At 46.5% G+C, this 19,570-nt stretch overlaps 1 protein-coding gene and 1 non-coding gene across 2 annotated transcripts in view; both read right to left on the bottom strand.

Annotated features, from left to right (window-relative positions):
- The window catches only part of RYR3 (ryanodine receptor 3), a 394,047-nt gene that overhangs the window by 91,279 nt on the left and 283,198 nt on the right, over positions 1-19,570 (bottom strand). The window contains exons 51-62 of the mRNA XM_007462557.1: positions 17,172-17,262; positions 15,329-15,469; positions 13,838-14,001; positions 11,326-11,404; positions 7,712-7,801; positions 6,494-6,640; positions 6,222-6,284; positions 4,960-5,035; positions 4,721-4,844; positions 1,875-1,990; positions 1,259-1,326; positions 152-273 (exon numbers count right to left, since the gene is read on the bottom strand). Of these exons, the coding sequence (XP_007462619.1) occupies positions 152-273; positions 1,259-1,326; positions 1,875-1,990; positions 4,721-4,844; positions 4,960-5,035; positions 6,222-6,284; positions 6,494-6,640; positions 7,712-7,801; positions 11,326-11,404; positions 13,838-14,001; positions 15,329-15,469; positions 17,172-17,262 (1,281 nt within the window). The remainder of the gene's footprint in view (positions 1-151; positions 274-1,258; positions 1,327-1,874; positions 1,991-4,720; positions 4,845-4,959; positions 5,036-6,221; positions 6,285-6,493; positions 6,641-7,711; positions 7,802-11,325; positions 11,405-13,837; positions 14,002-15,328; positions 15,470-17,171; positions 17,263-19,570) is intronic.
- Positions 12,112-12,183, bottom strand: TRNAE-UUC (transfer RNA glutamic acid (anticodon UUC)). The gene has a single exon. It is a non-coding gene; the product is annotated as a tRNA-Glu (tRNA).

The raw sequence follows: 19,570 nt of genomic DNA, 5'->3' as shown, positions 1-19,570 counted from the left end.
CTTTCAAAACCAAGATGATAACCAAAACCTCTGAGCTACCCATCATCAGGCCACCGTTCACTTCTCCAAAAGATTCACCACCGAAGCCCCAGGAGTCTGGGGTTTTACGTAAATCACATGAGCACTGTGACCTTCTCTTCCGTAGACTCACCTGGCCACCATTTCTTTCTCCTTATGAGAGGCATACCCGCTGCTGCTAAGGGGCTTCAGAGGGGACGAGAGGAAGTAGAGGCGGTGATTGGTAAAGTACTGGTCAACCAGTGGGAGAAGAACCTGAAAGATCCACCAGAGATGAACTTCTAGGAGGCTGGCCAAAGCCCTTCCTCTGGTTCCTTTGAAAAAGTTCATTCTTAATGAGCAAAACGACTCTGAACCCAAAAAGACTCCGGTCCTGGAATTTCTAGGAAACGCTACCCTGTGAATCCCAGTTTCCAAAACATTTTTCTTCTTCTATGCCTGTAACCAGAGGCCTTAGAAATATGTGAAGGGATAGGGCAGGACACTGACTAAGGGTCCAAAGAAATGCACATCCTGAATCAACATTTTCAGGGGCGTCCTGTAGGACATCTGCACTCAGATGTGGCTTCTTGGGCATGGCACCCAACAGAATATTTGAGGCATGGCCCAGCACTACTGGACTTGACCATCCTGTCTCTGCTTCTCAGAGCATGGCTACCCCAAAGTCTCCCTTGTATTTAGTCCTCTGAGTAGGGTTATGTGGCTGAGACAGCTCACTGGCACCCAAATTCGTTCTTCCCTTCTTTCTCTTAGCAGTAGAAATCCCCGTGTTTCTTAGCTGGGCCTGGGGTCACCCAGTTAAAGCATGCATTATACACCTCCCTTGCAGCTAGCTGAGGCTGAAATGAGTAAGTTCTAGCCACTTAACAAAACAACTTTTATTAAACTTTAGAACTTTAATAAAACAACAGCTTGCCCTCCGCTATCCTTCCCCCCTTTCTCACAGATGTGGTACAGGTGAGTCTGGACGACTGTCAGGGACCACATCTTAGGAGATAAGAGAGCATCAAGAGAGGAAGAACCCGAGTCCCTGGGTGATGGCGTAGAGCACAGCAGGCTGCTTACCTCCTCGGACCACCCACCTGCCTCAGGACCTTTCCACAAGAGAGAAACACACGTCCGTCTCATCAAAGTCATTATTGGAGTTTTGGATATCTTTGTTGGATCTGCTTAACTTGTACCCTAAATTGTACAGATCCCAAGAAGAAGGTAATCCGGTTAAATGCAGAGAGTCACTTACTTTGGCAAAGAATTTGATCTCCTGGTCATGGGGAGACTTTTCAGTTTTCCCACTGCTGACAATGGTTTCTACAAAGACAAAAGTGACACAAAGTTGGCCAGAGCTAAAGAAAACACAAACAAAAAGAGTCACAGCATTAAAGACACAGAGCAGCTTTTCGTCATGAAAATGCCATTTGATTTTATAAAATATCTAATATTTTACAAAGTACTTTATAATTGTGAGGGTTGGTTATTTCTTGTGTGAATTGTCTAGGGTTTCACTACTCTTTTCTCTACTGATAAGAAGGCAGCTTCAGAGAGGTTGAGTCATGTGCTCACAGGCATAAAGCAAAACGATGGAAAACTTAGAAGAGGATGAGTTATGTGAAAAATGACAAATGATTCAATCAAACCCAGAAGGGAAACCAAAGACAAAACGGATGTTTTTTAAGTGTGTGTGTGTGTGTGTGTGTGTGTGGGAAATCTCAGCCACTGTGTCCTTCCCTAAACCATATGTTTCAAAGAATCATGAACAGCTACAGTATGAAAGCATCGCGCTTCATAAAAGGAATATCTAATTCCTTTTGGTATTCTGAGAAGCACACATTTTTCTGATGCTTCACAATGATACTTACCCAAATGGGCAATAAACTCTTGAGCAGAATCAACATATTTCAGGGTCTTCTTCAAAAACTTATAGGCAAACCTCTTTTCCATGGAGGAGGCATCCAGCCCCATATCCTTGATACCTCTAGATTGGAAATGGGTAAACCCCAGGGAGTAACAGAGATAACAATGTGACTTTGGTGCACAAGCAATTTTCTCCATGTCAACTCTGCTTTCCAAATGCTGATGGCTATTCTGGCTTAGTGACCTGACTCATCATTTGACTCATTTCCCCTTGCACTTGAAACCTGCCTCTGTGAGCATGCAACACCTGAGCTACAATAATTTCTGAAAAGATTTTTCAGAAAGATCTTTGTCATTCAATTCAACAAATACTGAGCTGGGGATAAATCAGAGATGCAAACAAGAATCCCTGCGCTCGTGGAACTTACATGCTTGCTATAAACAGGTACAAACGCTACATAAAACGGAATATAAATTATTTGGGGACTTCCTTGGTGGTGCAGTGGTTAGGAATCCGCCTGCCAATGCAGGGGAAACAGGTTCAGGCCCTGGTCCGGGAAGATCCCACATGCCGCGGAGCAACTAAGCCCACGAGCCACAACTACTGAAGCCCGTGTGCCTAGACTAGCCCGTGCTCTGCGACAAGAGAAGCCATGGCAATGAGAAGCCTGTGCACCGCAACGAAGAGTAGCCCCTGCTTGCCATAACTACAGAAAGCCTGCGCGCAGCAACGAAGACCCCACGCAGCCGAAAATAAAATAAATAATAAAATAAATAAATTAAAAAAATTATCTGGAATGCTGTAAGTTAATAAGTTTTGTGAAAAAAAGAAAAACTAAAGCAAGAGGAAAAGGGCCCAAGAGTGCCTGAAGTGGGGTTGAGCAGACTGTTGTGTTAAATCAGTGCTGGGCTTATTGGAAGGATGACACTGGAGTATAGGCTTGAAGGAGTTGAGCCATAGAGACATGAGGGGAGAGAGCTTTCCAGGCATAGGGAGCAGGGGTGCAAAGGTCCTGAGTGGGAGCATGCATGCCGAGTTGAGGCCAGTGTGGAGGGATGGAAGTGAGCAGGCAGTCAGAGGGGCGTGGGGTGGGCCGTGGAGGCAACCATCAGGGTGCCGTGGGCCATCCTTAGCATTTTGCTTTTGCTTTGAGATGGGAAGCTATTGAAAGTTTTGAGTAGAGGAAACGACATGATATGACTCACACTGTGACAGAATTACTCTAGTTGCTAGGATTAAAATTGACCGAGGGCAAGGATTGAAACAGGGGGCCCAGGAAGGAAGCCCTTTCAGCAATGGCAGTGACAGCACGAAGGGTAAGAAGTGGTCAGATTCCGGGTATCTTAAGGGGAGAGCCGTCAGGATTTCCTAAAGGATTGCGTCAAGTGATGGGGAAGTTGAGGATGGAGCAGGTCTGAGGCATGGGTAGCGGGAACCTAGGGTTTCTCCTTGGTGACAGGGATGTTACCGCCTTATCGGTACATCCAAGTGCCCACCACGGGCTCTGGCTCAGGGTAAACCACTCCAAGGGTATGTTTGCTGAATTCAGTGGTCTTTTTCCTTCCCCCGCCCTATTTCCTTGACTCCCTTCTTATAGTCAAGAGGAATTTTTCACTTCTGTGAGCAAGTTATTTATTGGCAAATCATAGTCTGCATGCATCTTGGTGTTAAGAACAGGATTAAAATGACGATGGGAGTCTTTCTTAAATGCTTCCCCAGAGGCTGTCTCCTGCTGCCTGACCTCTCCCACTCAACAATACAGCCAATAGGTTTTGTTATTTTTTCATATGAGCTACAACAGAAATATTTGTATAGATTTTTATTTAGGTTCCTGTCATTCACTGGCAAAAATTCTGTAGGAAACTAAAAGAAGAAACAGCAGCTGGCTCAGCAGACATTTCTTTCAGGAGGAATGGCTTATCGAGGTGGGGACACTGCCTTGTTTTTTGTTCTAAAAAGGCCGCCGCAAGCACAGCCCATCACCGACACCTGACCAGCGGGGAAATCAGGTTCTACCTTTAAGACTTAAGCAGCCCAGACCATCCTCACCTAAAACATTTGTCTAGATGATTCTGACAAACATAAGTTTGAGAGAAAGTCTTAGGAAATCACGATTCAGTGTCTCCAGTGGAGTTGCCATCTTTGTTCAAAGGTTGTTGATGTCACTCATCTTCCCTATTGTTATTTTGGCATTTCATTAACTATCACGTAAAACAAAAAAACACAAGTGTGAAGGGAGCTGGTGATTCTGTGAGAACTAAGCTGCATATTTTGCAAAGACCTGCGATTGTAAGTTTCCAAAAACAGAGTTTCTGAATTAGGTGTGAGTGAGACAACCGTAAAAAAAGATAGGGAGGAAATTGAAAAAAAAACAACCCAACAACCTAGAACACTGCATTTACATTGTTTCGTATGTACCTTAATTCTCTTAACTGTACCTTAACTGCTCTTTAGCCCAATTTCAAGAGCTTTGAGGATGCATTATGGATGTGGTTTATAATTCCAATCAATAAAACAACCAACAAAGATGAGATCTGGGGGCCTATGGTACAAGATTTGTGAATGAATGCATGTGTGTTTGTTTTAATTAAAATTAAATGTTTAAGGTATAGATGTACAATTTGTCACGATTCTTTGCTGTAACTGATTTTTAGAAACTGATATCGATCAGTCTTATTTATGTCGGAAGAGAGGGCTTCATGCTCCAGAATAAACACCTACTCATTTCAAAAGACTCAACCGCTGTCCTTACTCTGATCTGCTTTGCAGGCAGGTGATCAAATATCTAGAGCACGAGAGACCACACAAGCCTGCCCCTGGCCCGCTAACGTCACCTGGAAGACGACTTACCTAGAAACCACAATGCCGTTCACTTGGAGGAACTTAAACAGGTCCTGGGCCTTCTCCCGGTCCCTGAACTTTTCCTTGGCAGTCAAGGTGTCATACGGTACCAAAAGAGGGTGACTGCCGCCACCTGGGGTCAGTAAAGTGAGAGATGACAAAATAGGTGGCTCTTCCTTTGCACTTCTGGGAAAACACACCTGCCCCCCAGCTCACCTTCTGTGGGAGATGCTGTGAACCTAGCTTACCTTTGCTCTCCAGCTCCAGCTTCTTCTTCTTGGCCCAGATATTGTGATAGTTCTCAGCTATCACCTCCACCATCCCCTGTGTCCCACCAGGGAGACGACAGTCAGAGAGAAAGCAAGCAAGAAAAATGGGTTCATATCTGTCCCGCTATTGCAGGCAGCCTCGGGAACAGAGCGCCACCAAACGCTAATGGCACATTGCTGAGTGTCTCCCATCATTAATTAGTCTTTGCTTATGCACCCCATTAGTTTTATATCTTCTCATACACACAGAAAACAATTTCGAATTCTGTCCTTTTCTGGTAACTTATTATCTTGGCAGTTTGATGCATTTCTGAGAAACACACATTTCCATTGGAAACTGCATTCTGGTGGCACTTCATTTGTCACAGGAGTGAAATATTTTACTCCTGACCTGAGATAGGGAGCTGGGAGTGGGGGTCAAGCAAAACTCTAGGATCCCCGAAAGCCTTTAGCTTAGCAAACTAAAAATAATCACATGTTGGAGAAAACTGCTGCACATAAGATTTCTCAAATAGAATGCATCTTTATAAGGTTCATAAAATAGTGACCCGGAATGAAGGGTGTAATTTGGAAAGAAACTTTCTTTAAGGTCCAAAGCGTTGGTCTGATGGACCCTCTGAGGAGTAACGGCCTCAGGCTGGGGCCGGTCACGGTCATTGACACGTGCACAGGGGAGGAATGGGGCTGAGGAAGCTTAAGCCTTTAATTTCATCCTCTTGGGTGTAAGTCCCTAAATCCTACAATGATGACTTGTCTGTACCACCAAGGGCAACTCAAGTGAATCCACCACGGGATATGCGATTGTCCTCAAGGTTGGGGGGCCCGGTGTGAGCAGTCCAGCAGCCCAGCCCAACCCAGGGGCCACCTCGTACATTTTCTCCTAGTTGTTAATAGTTTTGTTACTAGTTATTTCTCCTGGCTGTTATAAGTTCTGTTTTGGGTTTTCGTACAGTAATTTGCTGTTCGATCTTCCTTCTATTGAGTCATGACCTGCTATGACGTCTCTGGAAGGAGCGCAAAGCCTCACCTTCTCAGACTGTTGGTTAATTCTGCTGAGACTGTGTCAGATGAGTGGCCTCTGCTCGCTGTGGCCCTCTCTAATTTTGATATTTCAGTGGTGATATGTTTTAGACATTCTTCGCCCTCGCCCCTTTCTAGAACACTCTTTGGAGGGTAATATGTCCTGCACTTGAGGGGTTTTAGAAAGTCCGTTACGCTGTTCTGAAAGTATCAACACTGACCTGGAGCTCTCTGGAGAGTACAACATTGGAGAGGTCCAGGGGAGCAGGGCTGTAGCTGTTGCCCTAGGAAAGCAAAGGCAGAATCACTGGGTTTCCCGTTACTTGCCTTATTCTCACCAGCATCCCTGACTTCAGTGGCCAAAGATATGTCCCGAAAGGTTCCCAGGGCTCACTGGTGGTGGGCCTCGTCTCTGATACCCTGGGGATAGCTTTCCCAGATTCTCCATGGGTTCTCTTGGCCTAGTGTTAGCCTCTGGGCGTGATGGTCATACCTGGCTGGCCTGGGACATGCTTCGAAGCTTCTCATTTTCCCGCTGTTGAAACAGGGCTTCTCCCTCTTTGGTCCTCTCTACCGTCCAGCCCACAGCCAGCATGGTTTTCAGGGACTCTCTGGCAGGCCAGCGATAAATTTCCTTCTCCTGGAAGAACATTGGAGCAGAAGAGCTGTGCAGGGCACGCCCCAGCACTGTGGCTGGCTTGTCTCCCGGAAGAGAGGTCCTCCCACAGTGGAGGGGGGCTAAGAGGCTCCAGCTTCCTCTCACTGGGTCAGAATACCCTCTGCAGCATCCCCTCTGAAACACGCCATCCGTCTCTCTGAGGTTTTTAAGCATAGGACCCCACAGTCTCCTGCTTTTAGAGGGAATGTGCCAGACAGATCCACAGTTTGTGGAGAGAGCAGAGCGAGAACAGGAGAATGACTTCTTCCCTCCCCCCACCCCCCAGCGCTGCCACCTCTGCCTCCTCTGTGCTCCGCCCACTGCACAAGCGTCGTCAGCCCTGGACCCACCCCTTTCTCTCCAGAGTGACTTCTGTTCTCTGGTTGGTACTTAAGATGGGACAATGTCAAAATGCATTTGCACAAAGCTCTCCTCCGAGCATGGGGAATAGACTTTCTTAGATTTAGAATTCTCTTTCAAGCCATGCACAATTTTATAACTGGTCAATATGCACATAAAGATACACATGTCATCCTCTACCTGTTCCTTGTAGGCCTAAAGCCTACAAGGAACCCTTACTGATCGCAAGATAGGAATTCAGAGTTGAGTTGAACCAAATTTCATAACTTAAAAAAAAAACACAAACAAACCACGTTTCGCTGGGGACTCTCTCCTCTATTCTTTTTATCCGTCACGATTGGAAGTCCCTTCTATCTGAATGCTCTCCAACAATGCAAGTCCCCCCGCCCCACTTCAACAATCTAACAGAAGCCCTTCCTAGTTCAGTTATAAGTGAAACACAAATGCATTTTGGCCCAGCCTCTAAGTGCTGATTGGTGCTTCTCTCCCCAATGGGCTTTCAGAACCAAACAGCAGAATGGGAGGCTGGGTTCTCAGAAACCAGTCTTGAGGCTGTGGCCCACGGGCCAGCTCCTGAGGAGTCTTCCGAGTCCTGGAAAGTCTCTAAGGAACTGGATGGTGAATGTGCCCTCGACTCCTCTGCCATCTGATATAATTCCCAGGGGAGGGAAATTAGCATGGCCTGGTCCTTACCTTCTCTGTTAATGTCTTGAAAGGCCTGATCAATGGATGGGTCTTCACATTTTCATCCAGGGAAATTCCATATTTCCATCCATTCTGACTCTGTAGAAATGTTCTCAGTTCAAATATCCTTGGCACCCAGAGAGCCCTGCTATGTGACCCACATCCCAGCTTCAATTTTCACTGAACAAACAGAATAATGGAATGTGACAGAGCTTGGAAATTTCCCTCCAAAATGTCTAATTGATCCTTTAGGGCTGTCAGGCTCTCTGCCCCCTGAATTTTGAACCCTGCTCCTTTATTTCTTCTTTTTAACTGCTGTCCCCTCCACTTACTCGCTTGTGTTTCAGGCCCACTGCAGACAGAAGTATGCTTCAAACGACCTGAGAACAATGCTTTTCAGAACAATGTGCCACAATCACAGGCAAGGACAGATGTCAAGGCTGAACGCTTGTGAGTATTGGACCTACTGGCCACGGCATGGAGGAGGCTAATTTGGTTTGCACCCCTTGCCCGCCAACCCCAGAGCAAAGCTCTAGCAAGGCATGTTTCTAGAATCACAGAGGTTTAAGAATTTCAAAAGTCATGCAACAAACACTGGTTGAATGCCTATGACAGTAGGTGCCAAACTCTGTCCCAGGCATGGTGGATACAGAGATAAAAAAGGCTCTGTTTTCCATAACCTCACAGCCCAAAGACTTCTGGTTGCTTTTTCTCAGCCTCTGCCAATGTCCCCTTGTTAATGTGGCTGTTTCTCAAGTTTCTGCCCCTTCTCAAGGAACACTGTCCCTGGGGGATATAATCTAGGTCCATGGTCCCTAAGTGGATTAATCCCAAATCAGCATTTCCAGCCCAGATCTCTCTCCTAACTTCCATACCTATTTAAGCTTTGCTTGGATGGCCATAGGTACCTCTCAACAGGTCTGAAACAGCACCTGGAATTTCACTTCTCTAAATGGCTCTTCCTCTCAGGTTCCCTGTATCTCCGTGAACAGCACCAGCTTACATTCACTTTTCAAGCCGGAAATGTGGGACTCTTCCTTCTCTGCACTCTCTCATGTGTGTTCAACCTCCCAGACCTATTGGTCTGCCCCTCCTTCACTTTCCTGCCAGTGCTTTAGCTCAGGCCACCATCAGCTGTCACCTGGATTACTGCAACGGCTTCCTATGCGGTCTCCCTGTCTCCAGTCTTGCTGTCTCTCACAGATTCCATTTTCTACACCACTGTCAAGTGGTTTTTATAAAATACCCTGCTCAGGGCACTCTGCTGCTTTAAAAATTTCTGATTCCCAGCTGCCATCATGGTAAAAATCCAAATTCTTTCTGGCTTCTACTGCTGCAGCAAAGATCTTCTTGGCCCTCTAGGCTCATGTCCTGCCCTTCCTCCCCTGCCCTACTCCGTGACCCCAATGTGTCGAACCGAGCTCCCCTAAAGCCACCACACTCTCTTGCTTCTCGGGGTCTGCACCCACTGCTTCCATGGCCTGCAGTGCACTTGCTCCCCTGTGCCTGAACAATGGCCCCTCATTCATCACACCCTGTAGGTGTCAGCAGCTCGAGGAAGCATTCCCGGACCCTCCCTGTTGGGTTGGGGTCTCCTCCTGTGTGCTCTCACCCCGTGCTCATGGCCATCACAGCACGGCACGACCTGTATAATGGCTGCTTTACTTGGTTTCTCCCATCGATTGTGGGGTCCTTGAGGGCACGGGAAAATACTCTTTTCCTGGGATTATCAATGCCCACCTGGCAAGGGCGAGCAGGCTTGAAGCTTCCAGGCTACTGGATGAGAGAGATTCATCAAATACCACGCCAGTAAATGCATAGTTGGTGACCGGTATATATAAATGTATAACTGTTGCAAATCCAACTATATAAGACTGCTGTAAAAATGCTGGGAAAGAAAAGAGCAAGGTGCTAAGAGGGCCTATATCTGAGAAATCTGGGAAAGAGGCGTCCTAGGAATTCACACTTGGACAGATTTTGAAGGAGGAATTGGTGAATGGTGTTTTCACACGTGTGAGTGCAGATGGGTACCTGGCTCAGACGGGGGGGCAGATTCAGGCATATGCAGAGTGTGTGTGTGTGTGTGTGTGTGTGTGTGTGAGAGAGAGAGAGAGAGAGAGAGAGAGAGAGAGAGAGAGAGAGAGAGAGAGAGAGAGAGAAAACGAGAGAGAGAGAGAGAACGAGCCTAAATGAAGGGGATATGGCTGGACGGCAGAGGGTGAAGGGAGAGATGAGGCTAGAGATGGTAGCAGAGACCAGATTAAGCAGTGCCTATCAGGCCATATTAAGGATTTTGACGTTTACATGAAAAGGGCTGGAAGTTATTGAGGGATTTTAACAAGAAGGGGCTGGGTTGGAGAACATGACCCATTTGGGAGAATCTGACCAAATTTGCATACTGAAACCATCACTTGCCTGTAGCGTGAAGAACAGACTGGAGAAAGTGCACGTGGGCAGACTAGTTAGTAGGTTATCACATTGTCTGGGTGAAAGATGAGTGCAGCTTGGACTAAAACCACGGCATGGGCACAGAGAGAACCATTCAAATTCAAAAGTGACTAAGGAGGTAAAATGCACATGGCTTAGGGATGGATTGGATATTGCGATGGATTCATGTGTTGTCATTGCGATGGATTCATGTGTTGTCATTGGCTGCTTTTGTGCTACACCAGCAGAGATGAGTAGTTGCAGTGGAGACTGTCCGGCCCACAAAGCCTAAAATGTTTACTCTCTGGCCCTTTATAGAAAAAGCATGCCAACCTCTGCTCTAGAATCATGAGTATTAGCCCATTCTACAGATAAAACGATTGGAGCCCCTCTAAACAGGGGCTCAGGAAAGAATCAGAGCAGAGGCTGAGCTAGGGCTTCAAGCTGTCCCTCATCCAGGGTGCATCCAGGCAGGTGGTTTCTGCGGCCTTGCTGTGGAGACAGGTCCACCGTTATGGACTGTAAGCTGCAGCTGGGCAAAGGCCCAGTGCTTAACTGGCTGCCCACAGGACTCCGAGATGTCTTTGGCATTCCTCCCCATGTGCCTGCCAGCATTAAAGGGCTGACAGAGCAATTAAACTTATTAGCAGCCTGACCTCATGTGGTGAAGAATTTTAAACACCAGCTGGACAGGCTTACTAATAAGGGAGAGTCTGGAAGTTCCAGCACTGCCCACCACAGGAAGCCGTGTGTCCTCCCTAGAATAAAATTCAGCTTGCTGGCAAAATGCAAGGGTAAAGCTTTCCATTCCATTTTCCCTTTTTCCGACACTACATTCAAAGGAAACATTTAATAAAAGCCTCCGGCCCCACGTTAAGCCTTTATGTCAAACACGCGCAAGCATGTGCTTGGGCGCCGACTCCAGGAAAGGCAAGGTGCAGACAGACATTAACACTCTCAGAAGCGATCGTTTTCTTGAGAGACACAAAAAGCCGCATCAGCAACTGCCCCCGCCCATTTCTCCGATCTCCGCCAACCCTGGGAAATTGCCGCTCAGAAATAATGAATGCCGTTGGCATGGCGAGTCTGTCACTTAGACAAGTCAGGCAGACTCCCAGGACTGGACCCTTTCATGTTCTTGGGCTGTTGTTTTGTTTTTTTCCCCTGACAATTATGAGGTGGATGATGATCCCTACCTTATCACAGGCCCATTTATCATGTGAGTGCTCAGCATACTTGGTGACGATGTATTCCAATTTTTCAGGCAAGGAGAAACTGTGAAATGAGGGGAAAAATAAAATTAAAACCTCCCCAAGCACTTCAGTCACATGTGCCGAAAAGATGGCCAGAGCTAACAATCAGCCATCAGAAGTTGCATGTGATCAACCAGCTAACCCCAAATTTGAAGGTGGACCCCAGATGCAGTGACCTTCCTGAGCTCAAAGCATATCCAGGACTAGGTTGCAGACACACCCATGGCTAATCAGAGGGCGTCTCTGCAGCAGCCTCTGCTTCACAGGTGGCCTCCCTCCAGCTGCTCTGGGTTCCCTTGGCTCCTAAGAACCACTCTGGCTCCTGGGCCAGACCCGTCCGGGTTAGACCGTGAGAATCCCTTCATCCAAAGACACTGTCCTGCCATCTCACAACTCCGATCTGCGGATGGCAGAAGTGGGTAGCTACAGGACCAAGTGATACAAAATAGTGCTTGTCTACCTTTTGGGGTTTGGTGATTCATGTTTAAATACTAAAATCATGGCAACCCAGTAGGCACACCTGTCAGTTCCGTTAGCCCTGCAGCTTTTGCCCCTTCTGTTGGCAATACGCCTCCACTTCGCTTTAAGGAATAAGTCTTCCTGACTTGCGTGCAGGCTTATGTGAACTGTCTCTGAGGATTGGCTCTGACGAGGCCAGTCAGACTCACTCTTCCTGGAATTTGAATCTTTTTTTGTTTTGGCTGCACTGCACGGCTTGTAGGATCTCAGTTCCCCGACCAGGGATTGAACCTGGGCCACAGCAGTGAAAGCACTGAATCCTAACCACTAGACCACCAGGGAACTTGGAATGTGAATCCTCAGCTGAGTGAGACCAGGACAGCAAACTCTTCAGGGTGACTCATCCAGTGTGGACATCTGGAGAATGTCCATCTGGTCACTCTGCCTTAGTTCCTGCCCTTGCTGAGGCCTGCTTAGTCAGCCTTTCACTAGGTTTTAGTAATGACCCCACATCCTTGCAATAAGACCCTTTTCTGTTTAAGTTTTGGTTACAGTCCCCATTATTCATATTACTCAAAGAGCCATACTGATGTCAGAGGTCTATTTGAAGAAATCAGAACTTTCAAAAAAACACTGGGGCTTCCCTGGTGGCGCAGCGGTTGAGAGTCCACCTGCCGATGCAGGGGACATGGGTTTGTGCCCCGGTCTGAGAAGATCCCACATGCCGCGGAGTGTCTGGACCCGTGAGCCATGGCCGCTGAGCCTGAGCATCCGGAGCCTGTGCTCCGCAACGGGAGAGGCCACAGCAGTGAGAGGCCCGCGCACCGCAAAAAAAACAACAAAAAACACCGAATGAGTCATCATTAGCACACCACTGCTTGAGTACTGCATTGTCTCATAATGTTTATAAAAGCGTCCAAGTGATCACAACTTTTGTCCTCCTTCAGCACACTTAACGTTTTCATAGGGCCAAGTTCTCCAAATCAATACCTGCCTTCCCTTTGGCCTTAGCTTGAAGGCTCACCACACCCCTTACCTCTTCCTCACAGCAGGTTCAATTCGGTTTCCCATCATCCGCTCAGCTCAAGGCTCTGCTGATGGAGTATGTATTTACTTTTGCCAAAGATGAATTTTATATGTGATCACAAGCTGACAGCTCCGGGGAAGGGCTCAGGCTATGGCTCTCATCTGAGAACTACTGCCATAAAACCTAAGTCCAGGGGGCTCACAGAGGAGGCCTCCTTTTCCCTGCTCATTCTACAGCAGTTTTGGAGCTTTTCGTTGAAACTGCAGCTGGAGATGAAGCCTGTATGCTCCACGACCCATAATCATCATTGGGGCCGTACCGCCAAAGGCAAAATTGAGCAGATCTTGTCTAATGCTTTGTCCGTGGCCTAATCATCACCAGGGAGGAATGCTGGAGAATCAGGGGGAGAAATGAAAAAGCGCTATTGTAGACTTTCTCCAAAGATCCAGCATCCACTGGTAAAGAGCAGGTCCAGCCGCTCAAATAAGGACCCCGTGTTGTTCTGCCCTCACACCCTGAAGTCCTGCTGGAGCTCAGCTGATATTTATGGAGATGTTTTGATGTATGATGTTATTAGTACTGTACAGCCCTAATTCAAAAAGAGCAAAGATTTTGTCAAAAAACTCATGAATAAATTAATTGCATCATTTGTCAGGGTTCTTGCAGTGCCTCAGGTGACATATGTGGAGAGCCTCCACCTCTTATAATAAATAACCCAACCCCACCCTCCAAAAAAAAAAAAGCCCAGAATATAATAATACAGCATATAATCAGATATGGATGGATTAATCTTTCAGGAGTTGAGGACAAAATCTAACACGTAATGTGACTTGTAGTGTCAAGGGACATGATGAACCATGCTGGCAGGAGGGAAGGAAGGGAAGCTTAAATTTCTGGCTACCTTCTGAAGGAGAAACAATGGCCACAGGGCAAAATCTAGGACCAGCTTAGAGATGATTCTGGACTCACTTCATGGTGTTGATAGGCTTGGGATCAAAGTTGCCATCTGCGTCCACTGAGATCTGTTTCTCCATTGTGGCTGAGATTCTGGTATCTAAATAGTCTGGTGGCAAGGCCCCAGCTATAGCACTGAGACAGGGCAGGGCCATTCGGAAGAGATCTGGGTCATACCTCTGTGAGGAAAGACAAAGACCACGTTAGCACACACACCAAAACCATAGCCCGCCAGGCAGAACCACTCACCGATTAGCTGGGAGGAAAACAAAAAAACACGTGCATTTGCCCAGGTTAACCAGAATGGGGAACATGTAAGGCCTGTAATCCATTCTGGTGGAAGCTGAGGTATCCTTGTCACAGAAAAGTGACAATCTGTAAAGCCTTCAAGTCACCGTTTGCGGTAGGTTGGGAAACCTTAAATCAAGGTTTAAATCAACATCTCCTAACTAGTTAATTGCAGGAATATCTACAGGTTAAAGCGGTTCTCACTAGGCCAACAGAGTCTACAAACTTGTTGGCCATAGATGGTTATAGAAAGTGACCCACCCTGTGCCTAGAGAGGGCACAGCAGCTTTGCTGGCTCCCTCCGTAGCTGATGCGGGTCATATGCTGACACGATCAGCAGGCTGCTCTGTATCACAGACATTCTCTCCTGAACCCGGCCAGGAAGGAATCTCAGTTAAAACATGTCAGGTGAGGGACAACCTTTGATCTGCTCGTACTAGACCAAAGGAAGACAGGAGGGAAGATCATGTAAGTGTAAACACCAGACTGCGGCTGTACACCTGCTCCAGACTTCTGTACGAAAACCCGAAAAACTTCTCATTTTCTACCTTTAAAGCTGGTGACCTGTCTACGGCCAAACCACCCTGAATGTTCCCGATCTTGTCTAAAGCTGGTGACGTCACAAATCTAAATCTGGGGTAAGGGAAGGGGAGGCAGGTGTGAGGCTGCCTACATACAGGTCGGGGCTGTAATCCAATCAGACTGCACAGGAAGGCTTGGGATTCAGAGGCCTGCGTCCCCCCTCAAGCTCCTTCGCCTCAGTGGCTGGGAAGCCTGAATGGCGTAAGGTCTCCTGGGAATCCCACGTCCCTGCATCAGGGCAGACGCTAGGACTTCTCTAGGCTTGAACCTGGTGAAGACCAGCTAACCGGGGCCACACAACATAGCAGGGAAGGAATGGGGGCGGAGTAAGTCATTAATACTGGAACCAGGAAATATTTCTGTGATTCACTCTGGAAGTTGCCCTTCCATATATTCGCTTGGTGAGTTTGGCAAGTCATCAGCTGCTCTTTCTCTCACCTGTCAAATGAGGGTCGGGGTAGTTCCTACTTGAGAGAGTTGGGGTGATGAATGTGATCCGCTTGTGAAGTGTTTGGCACACTTCTGGGCACATGGTAGATAGAGGCTGACTAGGTATCAGCTATTCTTACGTGCAGGTGGTTGTATCACCGAGGTTGGGCGACCCCCCCTTCTTTGTTCAGGAAGCACTGCCATTACCTTATGGGAAAGGGAGTCAAGAATCCCCCAGAAGAGCTTCTCTGTCAGATGCAGCTCATCCTCCACAGCCAGACCGTAGCTCCCCCAGCCTGACGGCAGACAGTAATACTTCCAGCACTGTTCGTAGTGATTTGTCAGAAGCTGGGAGGTTGAGAACGGATGTGCACCGGTGGGGTGGGGCAGAGATGATCCACAGGTATCAACAGCACACAGGGGAGAAGAAAACAGCACACACGCATCAGGAGAGTGAAACCAACAATGGAAACAGTTCGGTTATCTACAGAGCGGCCCCCAAACGCCACTGGGAACAGTCTGCTCTTGTGCCTAATGAGCTCCAGCCTGAACGGAATCTACCTGATTAATTCTTGTGCCTCCTAACTCGTCCCTCGCATTTCCTGGAATATGGAGAGGAACTGTTTCTACTCCTACTGAGAAAAAATGTTACCCTCCGGAGGTAGTCACCGTGTGCTGTTCCAGCCAGTCAGGGATGGGGAGAATTTCTTCTGAGATCTTTGCTTATAATAAATCTGGGAGATCCTGGTCATGCTGACATGGGGAGGGGAGGGTGGGGAGTAGGCTGTGGGTCTGCAGATTTTCTCAGCATTGATTACTGCCCCTGGCTTCCCTGCCTTTCACTTGAGCCTTCTGACGATCCAGCCATGTTGCAGCAGTTCCCCACATGGCCAACAGAGGGCACACGTACACTGCCAATGGTCCCGTCTCAGCCGGCGGGATCCACATCCTCCAAGAAAAATCCCGCTGCTCTAAGGGGTAAAGGTGAGCTTATGGAGTGCTATCGATGATGTTTCTCTGGGAGCCAGAATCCAGCTGACGGCACAGGTCTGCCAAGGAAGCAATGCCAGGTTGAACTGTAAAAACTGTGGTTTTTAGCTAAAGGATTTTTTGGGGGATGAAAACTGGGAGTGTTAGGGTTAGACAGAAGAATGAGCCCGTGGAGGACTGTGGAATCTCTGACAGCATACAAGCTGTCTTCTGCGTGGCGTGGAGAAAGAGGATGAATGAAAGGCTTCTGGGAATTCTGTTTATCCCAGTAAGATGCTTCTTGAAATCCTTGCTTGAACTATAGTGATATTTCTGAAAAGAGGGAAAAGTTCTGTTGCAATCACTGGGCAGAATCTTCAGGTGTGGCTGGCCACTGCTGACCCTTCTGAATATGCTAATATGGCAGGTGCCTCAGAGGTAAAAGATGAAAAACACTGCCCTCTGTGTGGGTGGCAGATTCTGGTGTCCTTCTACCCAGGCCCGATGCTCCCTATACCAGCAACAAAATGCTGGTAATTCGTGGGAAAATCAGGAATCAGGTGGCAAAGAGAGGGCTCTGTGGCCTTACTTTTCATTAATAAAACAAGAGAAAAGAAGTAAAAAAAAAAAAAAAAGGGAAAAAGAGGACCTGTTACAGAAGGAAAAAAAAAAAAAGCACAACACAGTATGGAATAGAAAAGGGACATTTTATTTTCTGTACCTAAATGAAGAATCACAGGGCCTTCAAAGCTTTTTGAGATTAAGAACATTCTGAAAACCTAATTAGGGCAGGAAAGTACAAAATCCAAGTGCCCTCACTAACCTCTGCTAAATAACAAGTAATTGGTAGAAATCGATTAAGGAAAATTGGAGCAGTTAATGAATCTAGCAGAACTACTCTTTCCAACCTTGACACTCAAGAAGGGATTTGATTTTGGAGATTGTATTTAGTTAGCTATCAACTTAAAGGAGTAAAACCCATTTAAGATGGATTTTGCTCCCCCAGTTGTGCAGATCATGTTTTACAAAGCAAGTTTCCTGTGCCATAGACTGTTTTTTCTGTAACAATAGAGAGGTTTACCTTAAGAGGCATTTTGCAGTATTCACTGAGTTGCGGCACATCAAAAACTAGACGTCGCAGGAGTTGCTGTAACATGGAAGGCCTCAAGTGACTGCAGTATGAAATAAGAAAAACAAAAGGACAGAATGAAAAAAAAAATAAGGAAGAGGGAATGAAAGGAATACTCAGCTATAACCATATATTAGAGCTAAGCTTCAAAACATTTAGCTCCTAAATCAAAAGATCATGGATAAACCACAGTCTACGATAAAACACTTTAAAAACTGAGTACAGTTAAAATGCAGAAAAGAGGGAGTAGGGCTCATGGCTTGAGATCCCTAAGGTTAAATTCCAATCACCATGTGACAAGATGTCCTAGGGTCTATGCACACTCAAAATACAGCCACTGATTATGTGCAAAGAAGTCTATAACAGAAAGGAAGCGCAGGTGATTTTAGAGCCATTGCTACGAACTGACCATCCTCCCGAACTCTGCAAAGGAATAAGTTAGACGTGATCAGCTGCACGGGTGGAATCTGAGGCCACCTTCTGGTGTGATCTGAAGGGTGCTCTGAGTTACTACCTGATCCCTGATATTCTCGTTATTGAAATCATTTCTTTGGGTTAAGGGTCTGTCCTCAAAAAACTCCTTTAAAAGGCAAATTGAGTAATTAGAGAACAATGTATCAAATTATCAAAGCGTTCATGGCCTTGGTATTTGGTACAAGTAAATTCTGAGATAGAGAAAGAAGAGATAAGCAACGCTGATTTAGTCTATATTTTCAGATTGCCAAACCTTTCAAAACCCAGTGGAACCTCTGGATTCTTCCCAGTGAAAATACACACTTACACACAATTTGGCACGTAAGTTCAGCCCATGAGCCCCTTTCAGAGATGCCTAAGAGCCACGGAGGCAAAGTTAATAACTGATGTTGAATGTTAAAATGCCAGGAAAGAAAGCCTTGGAGGCATCTACAACAAGAAGGATGGACATGAATGGAGATGGACAACAAAGTTCGTCTGTTTCATAACTTTTGGTAGAGCTGGCCTTGCGATAAAAAGCCCTGGAGTGAACAAGTCAGGCATAATATATAGCAAAAAAAAAAAGCTTGTCTCTAAATGTAGTAATTATAAGCATATAAAGTTCCTCATTTTTTTTACATCATTTACCCAATTAGCAATATCACCTTAGATTGACTAATGAATAAAATCAAGGAATAAAAAAAATCTCTAACTTGATTAATTCCTGACTTACTAAAAATAAATAAAAAATCTACGTAACTGTCAGTTTGTCTGTGTTTCTAGAGCTCAGATGGTTAAGAGGAAGAGTGGGGAAGCCCCTAGGAGTACAGGAATAGGGCTGTGAGCTCTATTTTTGGTTTGATGTAAAATTCTAATTTCCCCAAGGTCTGATCTGATTCTTACCTGCTGAGTTCAGATCTAGCAAATGGTAGAACAAGATCTATAGCTGTGATCGATGTGGCTACCAGCCAATTACAGAATCGATGCTAACAGAAGACTTTCTTTCTGTGCAGACTCACTGTTTATTCCCTTGGCCACTACTCAGAAGGAAAGTAGGAGCCCATGTACACCAGTAACGGGGCTCTTGTCCCTCCTTCTGAAGTGGCAGCATGGAAACCCTAGTCACCCTATTCATTCCTAGAGGACTATAGTGTGTTTACCAAGCTTTGTCTCTCTTCTAAGACCAACAGTATTCAAATGAGCTTAATTCTCTGCCAGTTCTAATAATATTGGAATGAATGAAGTGGTGTCAGAGTATAGGGCCTGATTCTGGCAGAGGATCTCAGAGAGAAACCCCTTCTACGGGGCCTGGGTGGAGGTCTCCCACCTTCCACTCCACACCCTAGGCAAACAGTACTGTGCATGACATAGTTTGGTCCCTCAAGTAGTTGAAGCCTGTAGGCCTTAGATGATCGAAAGGTAGCAGATAGAGGTTAATTTTAATAAAGCATTTAAAATGGAAGGACCATTGTTACATTTGAAATATAAATGTGAGACTGCCTTTTAACTTGATGTCCTAAAAGCACTGACCAATTCCTTTTTTCTAGGCAGCCCTAGCCCCTCACTGTGTAGTCATCTCTTGTGTGACTAGGAAACAACCCATTCAACAAGAATCAGGACCAGACCCAGCTGGCCGCTAAAGGGGGTACCTGCTGGTCCTGACTCCAGGACAACCTACAGCAGTGATTCTCAGTCTTGGCTACATCATGGCATCACCTGGGGAGCTTCACAAAGCGTCTGGCTCTCATCCCTAAAGGTTTTGATTTTGGGGGCCGAGGTGTGGCCTGGCATTGGCGTATTTATTTAATAGTAGCTCCCAGGTGATTCTAATACATAGCTGAGGTGGAAAGCCACTGGCTTACACAGCAGAGCCTGGTCCTGGACTATGCTGCTGAGAC

Source organism: Lipotes vexillifer, unplaced genomic scaffold, assembly GCF_000442215.2.
Source record: "Lipotes vexillifer unplaced genomic scaffold, Lipotes_vexillifer_v1.1 scaffold164, whole genome shotgun sequence".
In the NCBI taxonomy this organism is placed as follows: Eukaryota; Metazoa; Chordata; class Mammalia; order Artiodactyla; family Lipotidae; genus Lipotes; species Lipotes vexillifer.
The sequence above is the reverse complement of the archived record's forward strand: the minus strand, read 5'-3'. Positions and strand labels throughout refer to the sequence as shown.